Consider the following 20,617-nt stretch of genomic DNA (forward strand, 5'->3'; position numbering starts at 1 on the left):
AGCTATTTGATTTCTCAAAATGGTTTTGGGGGAAAAGGTCTCTTCAACCGAACTCATACATTCTATATCACATTGCTCATCAATTCCTCCTCAAGACTTAGATCCATCAAGGAGCAAAAATAAATCATTTGCAGTCTTAAAGTTCCTGTCTCTCCCCTTTTTTTTTTAAATATCTGAGTCTGAAAGCTCTCTGCCTGTCTCTACAGTCCCCTGGGCTCTTGGCATATTCCCCAAGTTGCATTTCAACCCATGTTAGCAGCCCTTCTTTCCACACCTAAGGGCAGAATTCCAGTTCTAAAAGATCCGAACTTCTCCCTAGCACCTTTCGTTCCTCTTGGCCTTCCAAAGTTTACACTCCCTTCTTCCCGTGGACTTGCTTCCCTTCCCATCCACGCGCCCTCCTGAAGGCCAAAGGGGTGCCTGTTCCCCATCCCATCCTTCTCCATCACCTCACTCACTTGACAAAGCGCGAGCGATTTCCAGCCACACCAAACTCCTCTTCCTCCTCGGAGCTGGACTCTGTGTCCGAGTCGGGGGGCTCCGTGCGAAGCAGACGGTGGCTGCTCGAGCCTTTCTTGGATTTCTTTCGGCGGCTGTCCCCAGCCAAGCCGATCAAGGCATTGAGCTCTCTGCGTTTCTTCATTTTCTTGTGTGGGGTGAGTGGGGCCGCCACTCCTGAGCCGCCAGGTTCGTACCCTACGCCCAATTCCCTGGCTGTCTTGCAGTTGCCTTCCAGGGTGGGGAATCCCGGGCCAGAGCCCCCGGCCACTCCCACCCTGAGGGTGGGACTGACCAGAACCGCTGGGGGCTGGAGACTGGAGCCCAGAGCAAACTGGGAGCTCGGATTTGAGGGTCGAGGCGGGGGGTGCGACGGGAGGGATCACATAGAAGCAACCTTGGAGCTTGTGACTCAAGTGGATAAGGTCCTAGGCATGCGGTGTCAGCTACGCGCAAAGGGGGCTTCCGGGGGCAAACTTTGTCTCCCAAAGGGGATAAAAAGCCAAGTCAAGAACGTGAGATTCTCGGCCCCGATACGGGGTCTAAGGGTCCCCACGGAACTGAAGAGGAACACACGGGCTGATGACTTCTGGAGACCCGGGACAAGCTTTCCAACGGAGAGGGGAAAGAAACTTGTTCTTGAAGCGGAGCAGCGCAAGACGCTGGGAACTCGATAGTTCCTCCCCGATCCGACAGGTGGACGCAGCAGGGGCTCCCGGCAGCCACGACCCCCGACTCCTGCCTGGGATGCCGGCTAGGGGTGTGCGGGGACCGCCGCGCTGAGTGTGAGCGCCCGGCTCGGAGGGCCCAGCCCGAAGGGAGTCAGTTCCGTGATGGCGGGGACCCCAGCCCTGCGGTCCGGGCCTGAGGGTCGGGGGGCGCGGTGCTGAGGGCCACTCCTGCCGCAAGGACAGTCGCCACGGGCGACTCGTGGCAACTCACACGCACCGCCCCCACGCCAGCCGTGACTCCGGCCGCGCCAGCTCCCGACGGGCAGGTGGCAGCGGCGGCGGCCGCGGGGTCCAGACCGGGGCCATCGCTCCAGCCCCGGCTCATTCCCCCTTGGCAGCGGCCGCCGGCACCTCCTGCCAGTAAGCCGTGTTCCCATTGGTGGCCCTCCGGGTGACGTCACCCCAGGGGACGCGCGGGGCGGTGGGAGGCGGGGCCTTAAAGGGGCACAGTCTTGCCAATTGGGAAGGCCCCGCCCCTCGGGGCGCCGCCTGGGACAGAAGCTCAGTCGAGCCACGCCCGATTTCTGGTTCCGGAGGCGCAGGGGTGCGGTAGACAAAAATCAGATGGTAGTGCACCTGCGTGGAGACTTCCTCTGCCTCCCTGATCCCCAATTGTGTACTGAATTAACCGAGCCTAGAGGCGCCGCCCCCTGACTCGCAGGTTGTTTACTGAAAGTTTAGGCGTCCTTCAGATTTATGACCCAGTTGAATGTACACAGTCATCCAGCAAATATGTATTGAGAAATACGTGTCGGAAGCTGTTGTAGAGCTGTTTGAACACCATGCGCACTCTCTTTGAGCCTTCCTGTGTGGGGTAACCAGCCCTAGCAAGCAGAAACACGACAACCCAACAAAGTTTGGATTTCAGATAAGCAGCAAATAATTTTTTTGTGTAAGTGGATCCCCTGGAATATCTTCGTCCTGAAAGATGTTCCGTGTTTACTCTGAAATTCATGTTTAGTTGAGCATCATGTATTTTACCTTCCTTTCTATTCCTGCAACTTAACAGTAAACACTGTGAAGGCACGGGGTGAGGGAGGAATGGACCCAAGACAAACTGTAGGGCAGGGCTGGTGGTCAGACTCTCAGCAAGCAGGGAGTGGGCTGGGCAATGGCTGCAGGAAGTGACGAGGATGGGGATGTGGTAGGACATGAAACTGCCAGGTCAAGACCTTGCAGGGCGATGCTTCTGTGTTGGGCCTCTGGGAAACAACAGAAGGCTTTAGGCTGAGAGGAGGCATGCTACAGATTTCTAAAAATCACTGTAGCTATCGTGTGGAAATAAAAATCAAGGAGAGTGAGGGATACAGAAGGCCAGGTGCTCCGGTCCAGCTAGAGATGACCACAGATGGGGTGGCAATGGGGAGCATTCTGGATGTTTCCTGAGGATCCAGTGACAGTATTTGCTGACGCTTCGGATGAAAGGTATTAAAAAAAATGGCAGGGATGACTCCAGGGGTTTGAGGTGGGACAACAGGAAGAAGTAAGAACTGAGAGGGGGCGTCCAGCAGGTTTGGAGTGAGCTTAGATGTCAGGTAGGCTGTATATCCCCAGGGAGTTCTGGGCAGAAGTTGAGATTTGCAATATAAATTGAAGAGTCATCAGACATAAATGATGTTTAAAACAAAGTGCCTTGAACTATATAGAAGAAAAGTCACTTCAAGTAATTTTTAAAGAAAATTTTATTTTTTTTAATATTATTTACATAGTGGGAAGAATACACACCCATTTGAGCCTCTGATTGGGGGGGCAGGTTTACGTTTGGAGGAAGGTGGGTGGGACACATATTTCAGGATATTTTTCTCCTGTGTCTGTAAGGGAGGAGGGGGAAGGGTTGCTCTTTGTTGTCGAACTATTTTAGCACTCAGGGATGTGGGAAGAGCGTTCCAAGGGTGCTACCTGAGTGGCTTTAATAGTTCTGAAAAGTTGTTAGTTTCTCCAGAGAAATATCTTTCCAAGGTCTACTGGTTGACAGAGTCTACCATAGTGTATCCACAGACCCAGGATTATGCTGCAAAGAATTCTCCAACCTGCTCTGCTCAAATCCTCTGACAAGGCAGTTGACATTCCCTGCTGGCCTAGATGAGCTGGTTAATATGTCCCCTGTGTGCATTTTGGCAGGGTGTCCACTGCACAGGCATCAGCAACTGAGGAGGCTCAATCCAGATACACGGACTCCAAGTTCAGATCACACATCCTGTTATTTTTCTGGGATGGCTGGGATCTAAGTCCAGTGGTCTAGTTAGGGACTTCTCTGAGAAACCTCTCTTGAGGTGACCTCAGACTTGACTCTTGTGTGTGCCAGCCAGTGCAGGGACAGGTGTGGTCTGTCACCTGCACCAGTCAGTGCACAAACTGGTAGATGCATCTGCTTGGTCAGTTGTACCCCAGCTCCATATTTCACATAAACGAGTTGATGAGTGCTGCAGCCCAGCCCAGCCCGTCACAAAGCTGGTCATCATCTATACCTGTGAGTGTCTAGTTGAGATGACCCCCAACAACTCCACCAAGCCCACCCCAAGTCCTGGTTTTTGTACATGCCAGCTGCTGCAACCTGGTCCGGCACAGGCTGCATCCCGTCTGGCCTTCATGCACATCCTTGGGTGCTGCGACCTTGCTTAGCCTGATATGCCCCCAGACCTGGCCCCAATGCATGCTGATAGGTGCTGCTGCCTTGTTCAGTCTAGCCTACCCCCAGCCCTGGTTCCTGTGCTAACCAGCAACAGGTACAGTTTTGCAGAGGAATGCTCACAGTTCCCTGGCTAGGCATGTTCCAGCCCTGGAACTTGTGCCTACCAGGGGATACTATGGGCTAGCCTGACGTGACTCACATTCAGTCATATCATTTGTCAGCCAGTGATGTGGCCTAGCCCAGCTGGCCCACACCCATTCTGTCTCTCTGGATCCCAGTAGGCGCAGCAGCCTAGCTTAGTCTGGTCTACCCCTAGACCTAGCCCAAATGTTGGCTAATGAATGTTGCAGCCCTGCAAGAACTGGCCTGCACCCAGTCCCATCTCTTGCTTACATGTGGAAGCAGAGGTCTAGCAGCAGAGTCCCAGAGATTTCCCTGCCAGGACTACTCTCAGCCCTGGGTCTCGTGCGTGCAGTGGAGGCTGTGGCCCAGTCTGAGATGGCCCATTGCCAATCTCAGCAGTTGACAGCAGGTGCTTCAGTATAGCTCAGACCAGTCTGACCCCAGTGCAGTTCTCACAGCAGATGCAGCAACCTAGCCCAGCCTGGTCCACTCCTACTGGGGGGTGTTGCAACCTAGCCCAAGTGAGCATTGTTACGGGGTGCAAGCGAGATCACACCAGACATATCTAAGGTTTTATTTATTTATTTTTTTAAAGATTTATTTTTTAATTTTTTTTATTTTTAATTACAAAGTTAGATATACTGAGAGGAGGAGAGATAGAGAGGAAGTGGAGCTGCCGGGATTAGAACCAGCGGCCATATGGGATCAAGGCGAGGACCTTAGCCACTAGGCCACACTGCCAAACCCTATCTAACGTTTTATTAAGGAGTCTTTATTGATCAAGCTTGGTGATAACAGAGCATACTAAAATAGCAGATCACAAGTTCAATCAAAGCAGTATACAGGGACCATGCTAACAGAACATACTAAAATAACAGATCACAAGTCCAATCAAAACAGTATACAGGGACCATGCTCAGGGGATTACCTGTCCTGGATCAGCCAAGAGTCAAAGTGCCAGAGTAAAGGAAACACTTGACCAGAAAGAGAGAGAGAGTGAGCCCCCGCTTCACCGGCCTTTTAAAGGGGCTTGAGAGGGGAGTGGTTACACAACAATGCAATACCCTCTCCTCTCAGTTGATAGGTGTCACAGGTGGACAGCAGCGAATATCTAAGTGTTGTGAGTTAAGGTGTTAATTGGCATTCATTGGGATGGGCAGGAACAGGACTCATCTGCATCCAACATCCAAATTAGGACGTGGGAGGAAGAGTATACAAGGAGAGGTGAAGGAGCAATCACTGGCTGCACTCCATAACAAGCATGGCAGGCCCCCAGCTTGTCTCCTGTGCTCCCCAGCAGAAGCTGAGGCCTGCTAGGGAAGTTTCCCAAGATACCCTACCATGCCTTTTCCCAACTCTGGGCTCAGGTGTGCCTGTGGGGTGTAGTGACCCTGCTTGGCACGTTCTGCCCTCAGTCCCAGCCTTTGCATGTGCTGGCAGGTGCTGCAGCCTGGTCCCCCCCCTCCCCTGCCTCCTCCCAGCCCCTGTGAATGTCGTCAGGTGATATTTGTGCATTCCAGCATGGCTTGGCCTGTCATCACCCCCAGCTCTTCATGCAAACTGGTGGGAGCTACAGTCCCACTGTGGCAAGCCCACAGTTCCCCTACAGAATTTGTCTCTAGATCTGTTTCTCTAGCATTCTGGTGGGTGCTGTGGCCCACCCCCTGCTCCGACACTCATGAATTGGTACTGTGGCCCAGTTGGGCATGCCCTCCAGCCCCAGCTTTTGCGAGTGCCAGTGGGTGGCAGGTGATACTATTTAATCCAACCCAGATCTCCCATGAAGGTGGGTGCCTTGGTCTGACCACCCCCTTCTAGACCATTTGTCTCAGCTCCCTCACCCACCTGTGAGTGCAGTGGCCTATAGGAAACTCCCAAAAGTCATGCCTCCCCTGTCAAGCATACCCTCAGCTGCTACCACTGTAACAGGTCCCAGTTCTCCTTCCTTGGGGAATTTGCAGCGACTCCTTTTCTCCTTCCCAGAGACTGGGGTGGCATGTCCTGGTCTAACATTCCCTCCTTCCCCACTTACCTTAAAAAAAAGTGACTGTGGTAGCATACAGGTATAGTTAACACAAATTTGGCATTAACCATGTCCAGAATGTCTGCTGGCTATTGCTTGTTTTTCTCCCAGCAGAATACTTGGCAACCTTGGCAGTTGCCTACAGCTGGGGTTAAAGTACTTTTTTGTGACAATTAACACTGCTTTTGTCTGGGAATTCTCCATCAGAAAGAGGGCTTGTGTTTGACTTGACTTTTCAATGCGTAGCTCAGAGATAGGGGACTAATAACAGACCTAATACTGATGTGCTGACTGGATAAGTGGGCAGTGCAATATAGAACTATGAGTGGAATGCTGAATTCAGAGACCTGGGATTGAATGATGAATCTAATATTTTCTACCTCTGGCAGCATGAACACATTTAACCTCTCTGAACTACTGTTCTGCTGTAAAATCCATTTATTTCACAGGATGGACAGTGAGAATATGACTGTGACAGTGCTTTAGAAGCCCCCAGATCATGTTGCAGTTCCATCTTTATTGTCCCTTTTTGCTTCTAGATTTGCATTGTCCAGTGTAGTGGTCACCACCCACACATGGCCACTTAACCTAATTAACTTCCTTAAAACAATGTTGAAATTTTGCAGAAGTTTCTCAATTTCAACTGACCATATGTAGCTAGTGGCTATTGGGCAACACAGAATAATGTGATTCCAACATCTCAGAATATGTGACTGGACAGTTGTGCACTAACCCTTCCCCAGGACTAGGGATGGACAGAGAAGGGTCTCGGCCTCAGGAACCATTTCACAAATACATCCTATTTTCACCAGAAACTCCAGGCAAGAGAGGTGCCTGGCCTGGGATGAATGGAGAAGCACAACCTTACCAAGTGAACCAGGGACTAAAGAAGTCCAGGGGGAGTGAGGCAGGGCCAAGGATGCAACACTGCTGGCAGGTCAGCCCATCCTGTCCTCTCTGCAGGGGACCGGGAGGCTCCCCCAGGATGGCATGGCGGTTGCTGGCAGGTGGGGAGACTGGTGCTGGTGCTGCCTCTGTGCCTCAGCCCTTTGCCTGTTTACCTACCATCTGTGGACAACACCCCTCCTGCAGTGGGTAAACATCCCACAGGATGCTGAGTCACCCTTTGAAAGCTGCTGGCCAGGTGTTTCTTGTCCTGCAGCAGTTCTTGGATACCTCTCTGGCCTACTCCCTCAGATTCAGGACTCACAAGGTCAGGGGTTGAACATAACTTCTCTGACTTGGGTTTCTATTCTGAGGGGCCCTACCACATCAGGACTCTCCAAACTTGGGACCTCCCTTCTCATGGACATTACAGTTGGACTGTCCTCTTGTGGGGCCCTATTAGCCTATTGAAAAGCTGCCTGAAATGCACTGAGAGCTTGGGGGAGTCACTTTGCACGTCGGTGTTTCTGCATTCTTGCCTGCATAATGGGTCAACAATGCTCTGTGCCCAGCCTTCTCCTTGGAGTCCCTTGGGGTAGGCAGTTCCATGAAAGCACCTGACCCGATGTGAATTGTTATACAGGGGGCGTGGTTGTCATCTGCCGAATGCTCCTGATAGCTATGTGCGGGCAGGTGAGCACACATGATGTCACTTGTCCAAAACCTCAGCCTGTGGAAGTGGCAAAGCCAAATCGTCAGGGCCCATGTTGGGTTGTAAGATTCCCCACTTTCACTTGAGGGAACTTCGGCACAGGGTTAGGGGCAAATTCCCCCAGGGACACCCAGGTCTCCTACGTCTTTTAAGGGCTCAAGCTCTTAAAGACCTTGGAGTCCTCTCTCACTTGGGGTCTGGGCTGTGTCTCATTGCTGGCAGCTGTGTCATCAGGCAAATTCTGGAATCCCCAGCCTTTTGTGAAATTGTGGTGATAATGGTACTTAGCACTGGATACATAATTTGTGGAGATCAGTGCAACTGAAAGTGCAATGCATGGCTCTTTGTTAACAAGCAGGAAGAAGCCCTCTCCTCTTTCTCTCAGCCTGTCTTTCAACCTGTCTTGTTGTTTGCTATTCACATATTCGTTTAATGTTGTGCCTCCTTGGGCCTGGCAAAACAAGCCAAGTGCAGACCATGACAGGAGCATGGCATCCTCCCCATAATCATCTCTTCCTCTCCTGCTGCTTGCATCTAGGCTGCCACCTGACACTGAGTTGTGGCAGGTGTGGATAGTTGGAAGGGATCTGAGGAACAGGTAGCTGAGAACCCAGCTCAGAGAGAGGCAGGAGCACGTGTGGCCAGGGCTCCAAACACCCAGTGTGTGCTCCACTGGCCTTAGACAGCGTAGACTCAAAGACAAAATTACTAAGAATTTCAAGGTGGTGACCATAGAACATTAAACCCCAAGTGTAGAGTACGCTTCTGAGAGTGTGTGAGGGGTTGCATAGCCACACAAATCAGCAACCAATGCAGCTGGTACTGATGGCAGCCCAAGTGCCTGCACAGAAGTCATGGGTCTGATACCCAGGAGTAGCTCAACAAACATCAGCTGTTCCATTATGGGATTATCAATTATTAACAGTGATCTGCCATCGATTTATTAAATGTGATATCGATGATGACTCATTTTCTAGCCTACCTGAACCTTCTTAAATGTGATCTCTTGACGCTTCGCTATGGTTCAAGTTGGGGTGGAGGGAAAGAACAGAAATGAGCCCCTAAGCACTTAGGTGTCAGGCATTCTTGAGTGAGTTCTCCCTGCAACAGTTAATTCTCATTAGGCTGACATCTACTGCTGCTCTAATGGAGAAGGAAATTGACGCTCAGGGGTTGCCAGAGGCTCATGTAGGCACGCAGTGGATCAGTGGCAGATGCTGGGACTTGAATCTCCAGCTGCCCATCCCAGAAGTCTGAGATCTGCAGCTGGTGCCCAGCGCCGGGCTAGGGGAGCACACTCCCTGGAGTCGCTGTCTGCCAGCTGAAGCCTCCAGCTCTCCAGCGAGGGCCTTGTGGACTTCCCCCAGCCACCCTCCCATTCTTTCTGTAGCAGCTGCATCCTCTGCCCTGATGAGGGGCCTCAGTACAATGGGAAGGGTGGTAGGAATGAGGCCAAACACCAAGCTAAACAATGGCTTCTCTCCCGGTGGGCTCTGAGCAGGCGGAAGCAGCAAGTGGTTCCCAGCATTATTGTGGGCAGCAGTCTGCCCCTGCTGGACTTCTTCTGCTCCAGGCTTAGCCTTTTTAAATTGCTGCAAGCTTTCCTGCCTCTGCTAAGCAGTGACCTCAATTTCCCTGTCTATAAACTGTGCCTTTAGCATCAGAACAGGGCTCGGTCCTGGGGAGGCAGGGGGAGGGAACCTCAGGGGTTCTTTGGAGGGCTTAATTTACTGGAATAGATAAGATTCTAAAGTTTCCAGGCCTTGTCTGTCATCTTGGTAGTCCAATCACCCATCTATTCCTCCCTCCATCATCCATTCATCCTCTATCCATGCAACAAATCTGCCCCAATGAGCCCCCTGTTGTGGAGGGTTTATATGAGGCTCCAGAATGCACCAATAACCCTCACAGTTTGCTTTACAAAACACCTCAGGAAGCTGATAACATATACTACATCCTCCTCCACCCCCCATGCTTCAGAAAAGTTTGAAAAGCAAACCCCATTGTCTACACATGTCCAACAGTTTCATTGGGAATCCATCTTTCATCTGGAAGCAGGGATACATGTTGCATTATACACCCACATCTGGATATGATAGACCCCAGTACTCCATCATTGTACATTTCCATAATTGGGCTGCTCCATTTTCTTTTTTTTTTTTTAAGATTTATTTATTTTTATTACAAAGTCAGATATACAGAGAGGAGAGACAGAGAGGAAGATCTTCCATCTGATGATTCACTCCCCAAGTGAACACAACGGCTGGTGCTGCGCTGTATCCGAAGCCAGGAACGAGGAACCTCTTCTGGGTCTCCCATGTGGGTGCAGGGTCCCAAATCTTTGGGCCGTTCTCTACTGCTTTCCCAGGCCACAAGCAGGGAGGTGGATGGGAAGTGGAGCTGCTGGGATTAGAACTGGCACCCATATGGGATCCTGGGGCTTTCAAGGCGAGGACTTTAGCCACTAAGCCACGCTGCTGGGCCCAGGGCTGCTCCATTTTCAATCAAGCCCCTAACTAATGTGCCTGGGAAAGCTGTGGGAGATGGCCCAGGTTCTAGAGCCCCTGTATTCATGCGGGAGACCCAGATGAAGCTCCTGGCTTTTGACTTCAGCCTGTCCCAGTCCCAGTCATTGCAGTCATTTGTGAGCATGACCCAGCAGATGGAAGATTCTCTGTCTAATTCTGCCTTTTGAATAAGTAAATATTTAAAAGGAAGATGAATAATTTAAATATTATTCATCAATAAAAAAGAAGATAAATATTTAAAAAGAAGATGAATTAATTGATTAATTAGATCGTAAAGAGAGGGCTTTTCTGACGAAGGGCATGATGTGTGTGTGTTTGTGTGTGCGTATGTGTTATAGAAGGTATTTATAGATGAAGGAGTGAAAGGTAGGCCGTGCGCAGTCAGCAGGGCCATGTGCGGGATCCCTAGAGAAGGCCTCCAGGGCCCTCTAGAGTTCTTTGCTGAGGGCACAGTGGGGGCTCTGTGTGCCTAAGTCACTGCTCCTGGGTGGTGCTAGCTCTGCCGGACTGATACCAGATCCTCCTAAGCTGAAATCAGCTCTAGAGCGACTGGAAAAGAGAGGTACGGCCTTGTGCTGCCCCCTGCTGGTGTCCTGGACACACATGCTTCTTGGGGACAAAGTCCATTCCCACCAAATGATGACTCTTATCATTGTTTTTCAAGGTGCTGCTTTTTCACTTCCATGAGGATTGTTTTCTTTGTCATCACATCCATGAGGCTGATAGTTGAATGCAAGTCATCCATGGTGTAGAAAAAGATAGCTATCCTCATCACTGATGCTTCTTAACATTGCACATTTGAACTGTGGCTCAGTGTAGTGAAAGCAGTAATGAACAATGACATTTGAAGTGTAAAAAAAAACTTCAGAAACTTCTCTATGTTTAGCCCCATGTTGGCTGTGCCAAAGACAAGATCATATTCCAGCTGTTAAAGAGTTTCTGGGGTGTGTGTGTGTGTGTGTGTGTGTGAGAGAGAGAGAGAGAGAGAGAGAGAGAGAGAATAAAGAGATGCGGGGCAGGGTTTGGCACAGTAGTTAGGATGCCACTTGGGGTGCCAGCATCTCATGCTGGAGTACCGGGGTTAGAGCATCAGCTCCCCTACTTCTCATCCCAATTCCAGCCAATGCACACCCTGGAGGCAGCAGATACTGTCTCCAATATTTGTTACCCATATGGGAGACTCAGATGGAATTCTTGGCTCCTGGACGTGAACTGGCTCAGTTCTTGCTGTTGCTGGGACTTGGAGAGTGAAATGATAGATGGAAGATCTCTCTTTCAAACAAATAAACAAATAAAAACTAAATAGAATGTCAAAGAGTGTAATCAACGCCATGATATAAAATGGAGAAAATCTGGGGATGGTGTTAGGAAAAGGTTTCAGAAGGTGGTAACCATTCATTCATTTACCTATCATGTTTATTCAGCTGTTCATGTATGACAAGCTACTTCTTCGTGCTGAGATGGGGTGGTGATGGACTAAGCTAGGTGTGATCGATGAGCCTGTCATCATTGACAGGTAAAGGAACCCACAACAGTCTGGACTGGTCAAGGCAGCAGCACCGAATGTGCATCCTGAATAGGGTGTGGGGTGGGCCAGACTGCAACGTTCACGAGCTCATACAAGGCCAATGGGAAGGCCAGATTACGCTGGGCACTGGCCTAAAACCCAATGGCATGTATGAGAACTGGGTCCAGGAGTGGGTCAAGTGGAGGAACTTGGAAGACTCCCCTGGCGGGTCATAGCTCCCGCTGGTGAACATGTGGTCCAGACCTGGGGGTTGGATAAGCTGGGCAAAGTAGCTCCAATGGCTGGCCAATGTGTGAAATGGTAATGGAACAGGGTAGACCAGGCAGGACTGAGCAAACCTTAGCTCATAAGTAAAATTAGAAACCAGGATGGCAGTAAAAATTATGCTTCAATACAATAAACTGCTAAATACAAAAATGAAAATAGACACGTGACAGCTGAATAGTATCCTGTAGCCATTTTGAGGTGGATAGAAGCTGGATGTATATAAACTAAAATTGAAATGTTAATGAAGTAGTCACAGGATGCAGGATTAAGAACCTGCGTTTTCTACCATATCAGTCAGTCAATACCATGTCAATTAACCCCATAATGTTGTAAACAGTTGTTGATGGTATGTTATGGCTTTTAATTGGTCAGAACGATATTCTGCCAGCTCTGCCTTTGGACCAGAGATGGTCTCCCCAAGAAACTATTGAATTGATCTGGACAATAAGATGCTGGACTTTATGCATGGTACATGCTTGCAATGAAAGAAACAAGACTGGATTTGAACTGTAATAATGCAATAAGGTGGAGTAATCCACCATGGGGGGAGGGCATGGAGAGGGGTTGGGGGAACCTCAGAGCCTATGAAACAATGTCATAAAATGAAATGCAATGATAATAATAAAAAAGAAACCAGGATGGAACAAAGGTCATGCCGCGCTAGGCTCTTGCACCTACTGGTCTGCGTGAGCCAAGGACACTAAGCCACAATGTCTAAGGCAGGGGCTGGGACAGGTGAGGGGCTGTGTCAAGCTGAGTCAGAGCAACCACTGGCATGCGCATGATCTATGGCTGGGAACAGGCTTGATTGGGGAGCTAAGAGGACACCCTAGCTAGGTTGAGGTTCCCACCAAGGGGCGCATGGGCTGGAATGGGGGCTGTATTCTGATCAGGATACAGTTGTAGACTCCCTTGGCACAAGCGTGGACTGGGACTGGAAGCACCAAGCCGAGCCAGACTCCAACACCGTCTGGTGCTCTGGAGGACCAGGGTAGATGTGGGACGGACTGGGCTAGGTCTCAACCCCTACTGAGACATGTGTGAGCCATATGTGGGTATGGGCAATCATCCAACAGTAAGAATCAGATTAGGTTGAAGGTCAGTCAGGAAAAGCCACTGTTTCTGCTAGGACAGGAGGTGAACTGAGTAGGGCTGGCTCATGGACCCCCTGGTATGCATGAAATCTGGCACTGGGAGAGGTTCTGATGGAGGAGCCTGGCAACCCCTCTGGCAGGACACAGTCCCTGCAGGTAAGCGCAAGAAGCATGATAGGAAACAGCCCGGCACAGGCCATGGAAAGTTTCCCACTGGTATACATTTGGCATGGGTCGGGGGCAAATCAGGCTGAATCAATTCACGTCATCCATTGGCAAATCCGAGCACCAGAACAGAGTGTGGGTAGGGCCAAGATTAGTCATGACCAAAACCAGTGCACATTACGGAATGCCAAAGTGAGGTTACCTGTACTGGATGTTACCACAGCGCCCAACTAGCCCAACCAGTGAGAAACTGGAAGGGAGGGGGCGGAGCCGGCAAGGGGAATAAAGGGTGCTCCCCTTGCTAGACAACTACTCCCACTGGAGGAGCGTGAGCTGGGATGGGGACAGACTAGATTAGGCAGGGCTACAATACCTGTGGGCCTCATGTGAACTAAATCAGGGAAAAGCCAGGTTGGGCTGATTGACCCTACTGGTGCAAATTACAATTAGAGTGGGTAAGGGTTGGTTGGGCTTAGTCGCAGCATCAGCTGGCAGAAGGTGGTGCTGGGGGCTAATTCTGTCAAGTCAAACCACAGAACCACCGGAAGCATGCATAATCCGGGAGTGGGAGAGGCCTAGAAGGGAAATAGTGGGCACCTCCCTCTTGGGTTACCAACCGCCACGGAAGGGCATGAAAACTAGGACAGGGGCTGGGGTGGCTAGATACAGAGACACTCAACAACATCCGTGAGGGCTGGATAGTTGAGCTGTTTATATGGAATTAGGCTTTAATACCCATTGACATGTATGAGAGCTGAATGGGGTGTGGGACAGACTGGACTAGTCTGCCATACATACTGGCAAACCAGGGTAGGGGGCGGGCCTGGTGGGGGTTACTGTGGGTAGCTCCGACTAGGTTGCAGCTCACTCTGGTTTATGTGAGGGCCGAGTGTGTGCTGGGCAGAACCAGGCTGGACTGCAACACCCACTGGTTCCAGTGGAAGACAGTGCTGGAAGCAGAGTTGGCCCAGCAATTGCAACCACCAGCTGATCGGCGCAATGGACTGTGCCAGGCCCTGTACTTGCTAGTGCATACAAGAATCTAGGCTGGGAACACACTCAGTTTCTTTGGGGATCTCCCCAGTCGAACTGCCAGTCTCAGAACCCTAACCATGAAAAGACAGAAGACAGAACAAGTCAATCAACCACCTCAGGTATATGTTAGCAGTGAAAAACTGGGCAAATGGAGACTCTACAATGGACTATGTCAATCAGTGGATTCTTCAACGACCTCATCATGTTTGGAGTGGCGAGATGGCAGCAATTCATAACTGTTGAACTATCAAAACTACTTGAGCAAGACCCTCAGAGCATGCCCCACATCGGGGACCTGGGGTGGGTGGGAGACTGGGTGAGGCTTCTCCCTTAAAATCCCCCTTTACCTCAGATATATGAAGGAAACAATATGGAACTAAGTCTTACCCATTTTCCTATAGTCCTTGAACCTTTTTACCCTAATTAACTATGCAGACTGTAAAAAATATAATAAAAAATGGAAAAAAGAAAATAGCTATTTCTATATCCCTTTGCTTTTCAAATAAACTGAAAAAGTGCAATCCCTGAGCTTAAAAAAAAAAGGCATAGGGCTTGGGACGGTAGCCTAGTGGCTAAACTCTCTGCTTTTGAACAAGCTGTGATCCTATAAGGGTGCAAGTTCTAATTCCAACAGCCCCACTTCTCATCCACCTCCCTGCTTGTGGCCTGGGAAAGCAGTCAAACCTGTACCCACTTGGGAGACCCAGAGGCGGTTCCTGGCTCCTGGCTTTGGATCAGCTCAGCTCTGGCTGTTGGTGTCACTTGGGGAGTGAGTCGTCAGACAGAAGATCTTCCTCTCTGTCTCTCCTCCTCTCTGTATATCTGACTTTGTAATAAAAATTAAAAAAAAAATTTGGGAGATGGAACATTTTTTAGCTTATTTTTTGAGGTCAATGAACACAATAAATCCTGATTTTTAAGAAAAATGTAAAAATACTTAATAGTAGCAAGTTAAAATCAGCATATAAGGATCCATCTTGACCAAGTGTTCATTCAAAATGTGTAGGATAGGTTGGCTTAATATATTAAGCTCAATGTAGTTTATGATACTATAGAAAAAAGTAAGAAAACAATGTGATTATGCAGTACATACATAAAAGGCGTTTGACAACATTCATCACCTATTCATGATAAAAACTTACAAAAGTTAAGAGTAAAAGAATACTTCCTCAATGTGATTAGGGCATTTATAAAAAGCCTACAGCTAAAAATTATAGATAATGCTAAGGGCAGAAAAATTTTTAAAAGGTTTATTTATTTATTTATTTAAGATTTATTTATTTTTATTACAAAGTCAGATATACAGAGAGGAGAGACAGAGAGGAAGATCTTCCATCTGATGATTCACTCCCCAAGTGAGCACAATGGCTGGTGCTGTGCCGATCTGAAGCTGGGAACGAGGAACCTCTTCTGGGTCTCCCACGCGGGTGCAGGGTCCCAAAGCATTGGGCCGTCCTCGACTGCTTTCCCAGGCCACAAGCAGGGAGCTGGATGGGAAGCAGGGCTGCCGGGATTAGAACCGGCGACCATATGGGATCCCAGCGTGTGCAGGGCAAGGACTTTAACCACTACGTTATCACGCCGGGCCTGTAGATTTTTTTTTTTTTAAACTTAGGTATAAGGCAAATATTTCTTCTTTCACAAGTCTGTTCAACATTGTACCAAAGAAAACTAAACAAAAATGCGAAACCAAGAGCTATGTAGCTAGATACAAAGAAGCAAAACTGTCTTTACAGAGCTATAGCTATATAAATGAAAAGTCCAAGCATCAACAAAAAAAAGCTATCAGACTAGTATGTTAATTTAACAAAGTAATGGGATAAAAGGTCAATTTAAAATTTGTCTCATATATTATGAATGAGCAATTTGAAAAAATTAAAAAACAATGCCATTTACAATAACTAAACATGAAATATTTATAGATAAGTTTCACAAATTATGTATAAAATCTGTGCAGTGAAGCTACAAAATATTGCTGAGACCAAAATAAGACCTAAATAGATGAAAACATTTATCATGTTCATAGATTGAAAGACAAGGTTGTTAAGGTGGAGGAATCCACCATGGTGGGAGGGTTTGAGGAGGGGTGGGGAGAATCCCAGTACCTATGAAACTGTGTCACATAATACAATGTAATTAATGAATAAAAAATAATAAAGCATCAAAAAAAAAAAAAAAAAAAGAAAGACAAGGTTGTTAAGACAACCATTATTCATGCTTAAAAGGGCCTTTTCCTTTTCTTTGGTAGCAATCAACAAGCCAAGCCTGAAATACATATGGGAATGCAAGGAATTTAAAGTAGTCAAAAGTGTTTTGAAAAAGAAGAATAAAGTCAGAAATTTGACACTATTGAGTCCAAGATTTAATACAATATGACAGTAACCAACATGTAAATAAAGTAGGCAATCAGACCATGCAGAAATCTGGTGGGAAACTGTTTCAGGCAGGGAAAACAAAAAGTGAAAACAACCCAAGCTTTGGAGCAGGCTGACTTGTCAGTAAGATGCCAGGATGGATGTGTCGGAATGCAGAGAGCAGCAGGAGCTGATGTTTGACAAATCACAGACGGCCAGATAACTGCTGTGGAGGCCATCTTACTCTAAATAAACTATGTCAGAGATATTATGTACTTGTGTAAGTATTTGAGGGTGAGATAGAAACGAGAGAGCTCTACTTCCCAAATGTCTACAACAGCTGGGACTGGGCCAGGGTCACACTCTGGTACTGGGAACCAATCCAGTTCTCCCAAATGTGAGGTAGGGTGGGGACCCAATTACTGGAGCATCTTCTGCTATCTCCTGGGATATGAACTCTGAGGATCTCCAACTTCCAGCTTGTTTATGGGATAGGAGAAATGATCAGACAAGCAGAAGGGAAAGCATTGTCTTTGTAAGTATGTAAGTATACAAGACTAGAGGTTATTGATAATGATAAAAATAAGAGCATGGGGAGCCACAGAGGGCAGTGAATGTCATCCTAATAGCATCATTAAGACTTTTTAGCAATATAATGTCATGATCAGATAGGCAACTTAGAAAGATTGGCTTGACATTGTTGATGGGATGCAATGGATGGGGTAAACCTATTGGTGGGAAGACCAGCGAGGAGGCAAGAGCAAGCATGAGGTTCCATCAGGTTAGAACAAGACCAATGGTCCATCCTGGGATTTGCTTGTTCCTGGGTTCCTCCAGCCTGCAGTGTTAAAGTTTGTGGGGATTTGTCTGTCAATTTCACCCACCCCTCCACAGGTCTTTCCTGTGTGGCCTGAATGCTATGAAACCAAGAATGACTTGGGTTTCTGTTCATGGTGATAAAACATGAGTCCCTGTGTCTCCTGCAATCCCATTTCAGATCCTCAGGCTGGCATGAAATGAACAATGCCAGCCTCAACTATCTTATTAAGATGTTGCTTCTTTCTTTATAGTCTCCAGATGCCCTTGTTTCGGGAGTGGGTGGGGAAGAAAATAATGTGCTTTCCCTTCCCAGGGTTAGGTGGTCATCATGCACCTGCTAGTGCTTCAAGTTGGACTCAGAAGCAGTGGAGACCATGAGATTCTCTCTTAGTGACACAGGTTGCTGTAGACTCCTCTCACTTGGTTCCAAAAAAGATGGCATCTCCTCCAACCACTGGCTGTTGGAGTTGCTGGCCCTGTCTCCCCTGCTTGCTGTAATTGTATCATCTCCACTGTTCCATAGCAACTATCCTTTCTGTAGATTTTCACTGGAAATTTTTCTCCAACTGTCTCCTGGGAATTCAGTACCTCTGTCCTTCTGTTATTTTTCTGTTATGAAATCCAGCACATGTTTTTCCTATTCAGCCATCTTGGAGCCTTAAGAGCTTTCTCTCAATATTCACTTGTTTTTCATTTTAACCCTTAATTCATTTTGAGTCAGTTTTTTTGTATGTGTAAGAAATATAGAGATTCGGTTTTACTGTTTGCCCTTTGTGTTATGTTCTGTGATAGATCTATTATAATCCGTACTGGCCAGTTTGTACCATTATTCTGCCTTAATTATCACAAGTTCATAAGCCCTGGTAGCTAGGAAACAATCCTTTCTCTCTATATTTCTCATTCAGAAACATCTAGAATATTCTTGGATTTTTCCTCTTTCACACTAATTTCCAATATGTTTGTCACTTTCCATTTTCTTTTTCTTTTTAAAGATTTATTTATTTTTATTACAAAGTCAGATATACAGAAAGGAGGAGATACAGAGAGGAAGATCTTCCGTCCAATGATTCACTCCCTAAGTGACCACAACGGGCGGTGCTGTGCCGATCCGAAGCCAGGAGCTAGGAACCTCTTCCGGGTCTCCCACACGGGTGCAGGGTCCCAAAGCTTTGGGCCGTCCTCAACTGCTTTCCAGGCCACAAGCAGGGAGGTGGATGGGAAGTGGAGCTGCCAGGATTAGAAGTGCCGCCCATATGGGATCGCGGCACGTTCAAGACGAGGACTTTAGCCACTAGGCCATGCTGCCGGGCCCCACTTTCCATTTTCAAAGTCCTGTGAGGATTTTCATTGAGGTTGTATTCAATCTAAAGTTTATTTGAAACTCATATTAACTACATCTACTTATGAATATGAGGCAAGTGTTGTCTCAATTTATCTAAATATTTTTAAACATCTAAAACATGTTTATGCAGGAAAATGTTAGGATATGAAATACCTATAAAATCAGTAAATTAGCACTCCCCACATATGTTTGCAACATTTGCTTTAATTTTCTATATTGATATAGGTATTATTACACTATCTTTTCAAAGAATCGTTGAAACCAACTTAGCCTCAAATTATGGAATTTTATAATCAAATATTTCTCCACACAACTCTTGAATAGGAAGATCCTCTTCCAAATGAGCATGCTGTAGTTATTATGTTGGGAAAATTTAACCCCGATACATTATTATTCTGTAATATACAAGGGTGCTTCATGGAAAAGTGGAATTAAAAGTTTATTTTCACATAAGAGTTAACATTCATGGACTATTTTTCATATTGTACATTTCCATGAACTTTGTGAAAGCCTCTTATTCACTTGAGAGACAGAGAGACAAAGGGAAGATGAGAGACAGCTACAGAGGAAGAGAGTGTCTGCCTCGGCTGGTGCGCTCTTCAACACCTGCAAAGTCAGGATTGAGCCAGACCAAAGCTGAGAGCTGGGAACTCACTCCAGGTCTCCCATGTGTGTGGCAGGAGCCCAATTGCTTGAGTCATTCCTGCTGCCTCCCAGGGTCTGCATTAGCAGGAAGCTGGGACCAGGAGCCAGAGCTGAGTATTGTACCCAAGCACTCTGACATGAGATATAAATATCTTCAGCTGCTTAGCTGAGTGCTTGCCTCTAATCTTGTCTCTAAATTTTATGTTCTGTAACTTTTTTGAAATAGTTTATGCAATCCATCTTAAAAATTCTTCACGTGTCGCTTTAATGTCCCTTATAGGTGATTAAAAATCAGGATCCAAAGAATTCACATTGTGTTTAATCACCTTATTTCTTTTTCTTCTTAGTGTAGACAAATTCTTTAGCTTGTCATTGACCTATGTGGATTTACTCTTTCATCATTCTTGTGAAAAGATAAACCTATTATTTGCAAAAGCACCTTCAAAGGATTAAAATTGGTTAGACCGATCCAAAATCCTGTTAGCAATTATGGTACAAAGTGATTGTCTTCTCATGACAGATTCAGGTTAAACATTGTTGGCAGGAGTACCACATCAGTGACAGGTGTGTTAATTCTCAGGGCACAAATGTCACTTGGGTAATTATTGATATTAAACTGATGACTCGACTGAGGATGTGTCTCTGAGTAAGGTGCTAAAATTGTGTAAGAGCTTTTTCATTCTTTACAAACATTTTAATTTCATTTACTTATTTTTACTTTTATTATTTATATAGTTGAGAGGGATACATACGCATGTGGGCATCTGATAAGGGTGGGGAGGTTCAGGTATGGAGGAAGGTGGGTGGGACACAGGTTTCAGTTTTTTTTTTTCCTCCTGTGTCCACAGGAGAGGTAGGGTAGAGGGTTGCTCTTTATTGTCAGACTACATTAGCACCTGAGGATGGGAGGATGGTTATTGGATCCCAACGTGGAACAGAGTGTTCTGAGGGTGTTACCCGAGTAGTTGTCAAGTTCATTGCTACAGGGTTGAGAAAATCTTGCCAAGGTCTATTGACAGACTAAGTCCACCTTCGTGCATCCACAGACCCAGGAACAGGATGCAAAGCTTAGCCAGGAGAGTTGTACAACTTGGTCTGCTTTCCGCCCTCTGACAAGGCAGTTGATGTCCCCTGGGCTCTCATGTCCCCTGGGTATGCGGCAATTGAAGAGGCCCAATCCTGATACATGTACTCTAAGGTTGGACCACACATCCTGTGATTTTCCCTGTGCCAGGG

General features: G+C 47.4%; 1 protein-coding gene across 3 annotated transcripts in view; it reads right to left on the reverse strand.

Moving 5' to 3' along the window:
- Nucleotides 1–1,412, reverse strand: part of EFCAB14 (EF-hand calcium binding domain 14) — a 45,612-nt gene extending 44,200 nt beyond the window's left edge. For 2 of the 3 annotated variants that reach the window (XM_058680881.1, XM_058680875.1), the window contains exon 1: nt 459–1,411. In XM_058680881.1, the coding sequence (XP_058536864.1) occupies nt 459–643 (185 nt within the window). In that variant the 5' untranslated portion in view covers nt 644–1,411. Of the gene's footprint in view, nt 1–458 lie in introns of all 3 variants that reach the window. The other variant, XM_004599431.4, reaches the window with a different exon arrangement.
- Nucleotides 1,413–20,617: the final 19,205 nt, after the last annotated feature.

The sequence above is a fragment of the Ochotona princeps genome, chromosome 2, assembly GCF_030435755.1.
Source record: "Ochotona princeps isolate mOchPri1 chromosome 2, mOchPri1.hap1, whole genome shotgun sequence".
Lineage (NCBI taxonomy): Eukaryota > Metazoa > Chordata > Mammalia > Lagomorpha > Ochotonidae > Ochotona > Ochotona princeps.